General features: G+C 47.7%; 1 protein-coding gene across 1 annotated transcript in view; it reads right to left on the bottom strand.

Moving 5' to 3' along the window:
• Nucleotides 1-3,349: 3,349 nt before the first annotated feature.
• LOC119179211 (lysosomal alpha-glucosidase-like) overlaps nucleotides 3,350-7,746 on the bottom strand; it is a 50,458-nt gene continuing 46,061 nt past the window's right edge. The window contains exons 18-21 of the mRNA XM_075869202.1: nucleotides 7,411-7,499; nucleotides 6,185-6,234; nucleotides 4,714-4,860; nucleotides 3,350-3,482 (exon numbers count right to left, since the gene is read on the bottom strand). Coding sequence (XP_075725317.1) covers nucleotides 3,417-3,482; nucleotides 4,714-4,860; nucleotides 6,185-6,234; nucleotides 7,411-7,499 — 352 coding nt within the window. The 3' untranslated portion in view covers nucleotides 3,350-3,416. The remainder of the gene's footprint in view (nucleotides 3,483-4,713; nucleotides 4,861-6,184; nucleotides 6,235-7,410; nucleotides 7,500-7,746) is intronic.

Here is a 7,746-nt window from a genome sequence, read left to right as displayed (position 1 = left end):
CGTTGCTGGGCTCCTTCCGTAGACCAATTTGTATGGAGATATCTGCGTCGTCTCCTGCACCGCCGTGTTGTATGCGAAGGTCACATACGGAAGAATGGCGTCCCACGTCTTGTGTTCGACATCGACGTACATTGACAGCATGTCGGCGATCGTCTTGTTAAGACGCTCGGTGAGGCCGTTGGTCTGTGGGTGGTACGCTGTCGTCCGGCGGTGGTTTGTTTGGCTGTATGCCAAGATCGCTTGAGTTAAGTCGACAGTGAATGCCGTACCTCTGTCGGTGATAAGGACCTCCGGGGCGCCGTGACGTAGGACGATATTTTCGACGAAGAACTTAGCTACCTCGGATGCACTACCTTTTGGCAGGGCTTTTGTCTCGGCGTAGCGGGTGAGGTAGTCAGTAGCTACCACGATCCACTTGTTTCCGAAAGCCGACGTCGGGAACGGCCCCAGTACGTCCATACCAATCTGCTGGAAAGGTCGGCAAGGTGGATCAATTGGCTGCAGAAGTCCCGCTGGCCTTGTCGGCGGTGTCTTGCGTCGCTGACAGTCCCGGCATGTCCTCACATAACGAGTGACGTCGGTGGTAAGACCTGGCCAGTAGTACCTTTCTTGTATCCTCGCGAGCGTGCGAGAAACACCGAGGTGCCCTGCCGTCGGATCGTTGTGCAGGGCCTGCAGGAGTTCTGGTCGCAGAGCTGAAGGCACCATAAGGAGGCACTTAGCTCGAAGCGGTGAAAAGTTTTTCTTTTGTAGAAGACCGTTTCGTAGAAAGAACGACGCAAGTGCGCGCTTGAATATCTTCGGGACTTCGGCGGTCCTGCCTTCGAGGTATTCTATTAGGGCCTTAAGTTCCGGCTTGGCCCGCTGTCGTTCAGCAAAGTCGTCGGTAGTTATCGTTCCCAAGAAGTAGTCGTCATCCGGGTCGTCGGGTAGCTGTTGGTCGACAGGCACACGAGAGAGACAGTCGGCGTCGGAGTGTTTTTTGCCGGACTTGTAAATGACAGTAATGTCATATTCTTGAAGTCTCAGGCTCCATCGTGCGAGGCGACCTGAAGGGTCCTTCAAGGTGGCTAGCCAACACAAGGTGTGGTGGTCGCTCACAACTTTGAAGGGCCTGCCGTAGAGGTAGGGGCGAAATTTCGACGTAGCCCAGATGATGGCGAGGCACTCCTTTTCTGCTGTGGAATAATTTGCTTCTGCTTTGGATAGCGATCGGCTGGCGTAACTAATAACCCTTTCAAATCCGTCAGCCCTCTGCACAAGAACGGCGCCAAGACCTACGCTGCTTGCGTCAGTATGTATCCTGTCTCAGCGAAGTCGTCGAAATGGGCAAGTAACGGAGGCGTCTAGAGGCGATGTTTAAGCTCCTGGAAAGCGTGTTCCTGTGGCGTTTCCCACTTGAACTCCATGTCGGCCTTGGTAAGGTTAGTGAGAGGATCGGCGATGCGGGCGAAGTTTTTCACGAACCGCCTATAATAGGCGCACAGGCCCAGAAATCGGCGCACGGCCTTCTTGTCAGTGGGTGGCGGGAAGTCGGCGATGGCGGCTGTTTTCCGTGGATCGGGACGAACTCCAGACTTGCTGATAACGTGCCCCAGAAACAAGAGCTCCTCATACGCAAATCTGCACTTTTCTGGCTTCAGTGTGAGTCCGGACGTTTTGATGGCTTGAAGTACAGCTTCAAGGCGCCGAAGATGCTCGTCGAAACTCGAAGAAAACACGATGACGTCGTCCAAGAACACAAGGCAAGTCTTCCACTTCAATCCTGCCAGTACTGTATCCATAACGCGTTGAAAAGTTGCAGGCGCTGAGCAAAGGCCAAAGGGCATCACCTTAAACTCGAAGAGGCCGTCCGGTGTTATAAACGCTGTCTTCTCTCGGTCTCTTTCGTCGACTTCGATTTGCTAATAGCCAGTCTTGAGGTCCATTGACGAAAAGTACTTGGCGTTATGGAGCCGATCAAGTGCGTCGTCTATTCGTGGGAGAGGATACACGTCCTTTCTTGTGATTTTGTTCAGGCGGTGATAATCGACGCAGAAACGTAGGGTCCCATTCTTTTTCTTCACTAACACCACGGGGGATGCCCATGGACTCTTGGACGGCTGGATAATGTCATCCCGCAGCATTTCATCAACTTGTCTCTTCATGGCCTCACGTTCTCGCGTCGAAACCCTGTACGGACTCTGACGGAGTGGTCTGGCATTTTCTTCGGTTATGATGCGATGCTGTAGTATACGACCATCACATCAAGTTAGTGCCAGTTGCAGTTAAGTGCCAGCAACTGTAGTCGATTTATGCAGTCTTGTAAAGAACCGTAATCCTCACGAGCACAAGTGCTACATATCAGCTTATCGCTTCTGGTGATGCTAATAGCCATGTTGCTGTTGGTACTGTCACCGCAACTGTAAAGAACGTGTTGTATAAAACATATTCGAGTGTTCAAAATATCCCTGAGCCTACAAAATTCTGGCATATTTTCAGCGTCATTTCCTAACGCTTCGCTCAATAAAAAAAATCACAGCGTACCCACGGAGGGAACGATGATGAGTGGGACAAAGCGTCTATCCATTCATCCGTGTGTCAATCTGTCCATGCGTCCGTCCATCCATCCGCCCGTGCGTCCGGACGGACGGATGGAAGCACGGACAGATGAATGGACGGATGGATGGACGAGCGAATAGACGGATGCACGCACGGATGGACGCTTCAACCCACTTATCAACATTCACTTCTTAGATATTCTGTGAAAAACACTAACGTCATCCAGTTATATTATTCTCAAGGGCATATACAGACATGCTATCCATTGACTAATTCATAAAATGGAAGTGGGGACATACTACTACTACTACTACTACTACTACTACAGAGGAGGGATGACCCACGGCCTTAGGAGCTTCGCCCCTTAAAAAATACAACGCAGTCACCTTCCCTCCGCATGCTTCGCATAACATCGATTCCCAAGATACGTGCGATCTGCCTAAGTTTGACTGCTGTACTCGCCAAGACTGTGCATTACCTCCAATTCTTTGACCATTTAGTCTTCTAGTTAGGTGTCTTGAGACCTCCCGTTTAGTGGACCAGGGACGGTCGGCATTTATTCTCAGCCCTGTTCGCATGTATATGATATGTATATTGCATTATTCTGTACCTGTACATTTCGTCTAGCTGGTTCTTCTTACGTAGGAAACGAGTTACGTGAGTTCGATGCGTCGACCTGGTCAAAAGATCGTAGATGTTATGACCAGCTGCTTTCTCGAGTAACTAAAATCGCTACATCACAATTGATGTGCCCACTACATGGCGAAATAGAATGTCTTGTATGTGTCTCAACCATTCTGAACATATCTTTGACATTGTCAGTGGTGCCCACTGAACTTTATTAAAGGACCAACAGTGCCGCACGCAACGTATCTTCAGCGGTTCCATGTCAGCACGAACGGCTTCGTCAGTTGGTAATGCAGGCTCGACACTTTCATGAACTGTAATGGAAACGAACAACCGTAACTTCTTTCAGTGTTGCTCTAATGTACCCGGGGAGCATTTTGTAGACATTCACGTGACAAATTGCATTGCTGAAGAGTGCACCAGCAAAAGTTTCCGAGAGCACACACGCTCGCACCTGGATGCGCAGCCAAGACATATTCACACTAAAATCTAGGGTTCGATAGAAACCTGTCTGGTAGGGAAAGTTTCAGGTGGAAAAACCAGGCGCCAACCAATTGGTCTTGGTGACAATTAAACTAAGTTCAAAAGAAGCTATGTTTTTTTTTTTGCCTTAAGTGCGCTCTCCAGCTTACGTTATGAATAATTGGCGCCCACTGGTCTACAGCTGCAATCATTCAACCTTCGCAATCTTACCTTTCGATTCTACTTACATTATTGAGTAAATGAAATAGAAAATGGTAAGAGGTAAATGCTAACCAACCAAAACTTTTATATGTATGTTCATGTGCGTGTATTGTGGGCATTTATAAGGCCAATCTTTTTCATCAGGGCATTACCATCATAATGCGGCCGTAATGCATTCTCATCGTTGTCGTGTGTGATCATCATAATCCTGGGCGGATCATAGCTGTTGGTCATCGTGCTCTCGGCCCAAATAAAGATTGCCTCAAATAGGACCTCATAGTATGTACTGTTGGCGTCAAATAAAATACGAATTCGTAATTTTAGTGGGTCATCACCATGGAAAGACATGCACATCCGGTTCGGAAGAAATTGTGCACATGCGTGTCTGCATTGGGCCAACTGTACCAGAGCAAATGCTTGCCGTGGTTCGCGTTTCATTTGACATCGAAAGCATGTATGTACCCATGTATTTATAGAGACGTGCTTGATGAACTGTGCAAATTGCTGCAAGATCAGAGTGCGGCCCGCGAAATTGACTCGCTGAACCATTTCCGTCACATTCTTATGATTCCATAGCACAATTCTACCACCGTCACTGGTGCCAATCACGTGGCGACTCCGCTATGTATGTAGTAGTGTTATTCCTCTAAACAGAACATTAGTCTGATTAAGTTAGTGGCGCAGGTTCAATGAAATTTTGTGGTGCAAAATAAACTAGAAGAGAACAGTTCAAAGCGCTCCCAGGACCGTTCAAAGCGCTCCCAGGCCACTTATATTTGAGTCCACAGATATTTGGCGGACTGAGGTCCATCACACAATGCGCGTAGCTGGCATTTATGTCCAAACGCAACGCCCACCCACCTGTCCGGCCGGGTTGTAGGTGAAGTTGGTGGGTAGCCGGTTGAAGTGCACCTCCCGCGGCTTGTCCGTGACACCATAAACGGTGACGGCGTTCAGCAGCATAATACTGTCGTAGCCACAATGCACACACATGCTCGACACCGTGTTCTGCATTCGAAAGAGGACGCAGATAGCGTTTACAAATAAACGAAGCATATGTGCGTCAATGCGCTACGTGCTAGCGAAGGTGTAATCTACAGCGTGTAAGTGTTCTAATCACTACTGCCTCTCTTCGCTTTCAACACGATCGAGCATACCTGTAGTGTATGACCACATGCAGTTAAGTCTATTCAGGACTATGCAAGAGAAGGTGCAAAAGGATGTTTTTTTTAAAGCTGTCTCAGCAAGGGATCTATTCTGAGTATGTCAACCTTGTGGGCTGTCCACTTCGTCCACCATCGATTAGCTTGAACTCGGCGAGAAGCGCGTTCCTTGTTTGTGGCTAATCCGTGACGTATCTTTGACATCGCGAAGTTTTCGCAACTCTCAACATAAATGAGAAGGACGGAATACGCTTCACCACAACGAGTGCAAGCCTAAAGATCCGCATTTAAATATACATCTCGGAGGCCTCGTGTAAACTCTCATCACGTTAGCCCTTAAGTTAGCTTGAACGCAGCCGCTCGCCAAACGTACCTGGAAGGTTGGCGTGCATCCGCTGCATCTGTTCCAAACATGTGGACACGATCATATGCAAATTTAGCCTTGACAAGTTTGTAAGATGTCTTGTTACTCTACACTTCGTCCGCTTTCTTTTTTTTTTACAAAAGTGGACATGTGCGCAAAGGAGACATATCGAGAATAGCTTCCCAGGTACCAACGAGGAGAGTTCTCATGGGTTCCAGTGCGTGAGACCATGCACTCACTATGCACCCACAATTTTTAAGAAGAATGTCCACTACGCTGCAGTCACCAAAGAATTGACTGCCGTCATTTCCGTCACGGAAATGGTGTCACTAAATGACGCATGAACAGGACAAAAACAAAAACACGAAAAAGCTACTTGACGCGCACGATCGCAAAATCAAATGTATGCGAATGCATGCCTGCACGCCCTACGTGTATACCTTTAACTTCCTCATTTCGCGCTGAGGCTTTATCGATGTCATACCAACAAGCCCAAATACGGCCCTTAGGCAAACAAGCACAATGATCCTCTTGGGCGCTGTAGGTATCTGAATGAATGAATGAATAAATGAATAAATAAATAAATGATTAAAGTAATCACGGATGATGTAGCCACTGCGCCACAACAAATGTACTTTCCTGGTCTCGAACACACTACAGGGTGCGGATTAATAGCGATGCGGGTGTCTCAACATCGCAGATGCTTGGAATCACCACGACACCATTTGAAATTCGCGGTTTCGGGCTGTGTGGTGCCGACAGAGTTTCGCGACCGTCCTGGGGGCCCAAACAACAATGTTCTTACCTTGACTGCGACAAACTTGATGAGGCTGTACTCGCCCTTTTCATAGGAACCTGTAACGTAATCCAAAGTTGAATAGTTCTTGAATATGCACTGTAACGAAATCAATATTTCTTAGACATATGAAGCAAAGACTTGAAACGTGGATAATTCAACGAATTGCACTGTATTCATCTCATCTTCATTGTGAAGAAAAAGTGAGGTGCAGGGCGCAAAGACATCGCGCTTTGTCTGTCATGGATTTACTGAATCAAATCGACAAGTGTACTTCTTTCTTCTAAGTTATTGACCAGATGAGTTGCTGAATCGATTACATTAACCAAGCCTGCTTTGCTTTTGTTCATTGAATCGCGAGAGGTATATCAGACACGAATAGAGCGGACATCGAGGTGGTTTTCAACCTATTCTGCTACGTGTGCAGGCTCTAGAGATACAGAATACTTGCAACTACTACCCTTCTGCACAATTGCGAACAAGTTTCCAACAATTGGCAATTTTAAGCGAATGTGGTGCGCTGGGTTAGAACTCTTCGATGTTTTCAACGCACTCAGGGTTGATGGCACCCTCGCACGCAAGGTTGACAAGAATGCGAACAAGATAGCTTTTCTTCCTTAATGCCACTGGCTTAAACTGTGTACGATGTGACGACATAAACACGTCCGAAAATGTCCTTTAGCCTTTACATTGAGATTGCGAATGATTCTCGTCAGCATCAGCAGTGTTGTCTATGGAATAATATGCAGCAGTTGCTTTTAAATTACCGACGTCACGGTTGCAAACTGCTATCAATATGAACTATGATTTCCACTAGATGCTTTATTCACGTAAGTTATTGTTCGTTTTTACCGTTCGAGCAGTTATAAAGTAAAAGCCCTGCAGAATGCAACACACAGTTGAAGAGGAAAAACTTGTTCCACAGTTCTTGTCAGAACTTCTTGCAGATACCTTGTACGCAGATACGTTTTGAGGCGTTCCGACTAACAATCGTTGTTCCTCTCTTAATATGCTTTCGTATTGGTATAGTACTGCCTTGTACGCAATAAGGCACTCAATGTAAGACAGCACTTAGTCCGTCTCTCTCTTTCTTTGCTGTTCGCGCCATCTCTATTCTCTATGGAGCTGTACAACACGACACAATAGCCAGAATGTACTCCGGTTCAGTTTTACCATCATAATTTGCGGGACCGGGGTCGTGGTCACTGGTGCCCTTGCGCAAGTGCAGTGCTTACCGATATACTCGCCGTCGTCCCAGTAGAGCTCACCCATGGCCAGCCCGTCATGGTTTTGAGCCACCAGCAGGTTGAATGGCTTGAGTCGACTGCAAGTACGCTTGGGTCGGGTTAGGTTGCCGACACATAAAGACCAGCTTTAAATGTAAACACTCTTCACGGCCTAGCCCCGCCGCGGTGGTCTAGTGGCTAAGGTACTCGACTGCTGACCCGCAGGGCGCGGGATCGAATCCCGGCTGTGGCGGCTGCCTTTCCGATGGAGGCGGAAATGCTATAGGCCCGTGTGCTCAGATTTGGGTGCACGTTAAAGAACCCCTGGTGGTCGAAATGTCCGGA

This window comes from Rhipicephalus microplus, chromosome 7, assembly GCF_043290135.1.
Source record: "Rhipicephalus microplus isolate Deutch F79 chromosome 7, USDA_Rmic, whole genome shotgun sequence".
In the NCBI taxonomy this organism is placed as follows: domain Eukaryota; kingdom Metazoa; phylum Arthropoda; class Arachnida; order Ixodida; family Ixodidae; genus Rhipicephalus; species Rhipicephalus microplus.
The sequence above is the reverse complement of the archived record's forward strand: the minus strand, read 5'-3'. Positions and strand labels throughout refer to the sequence as shown.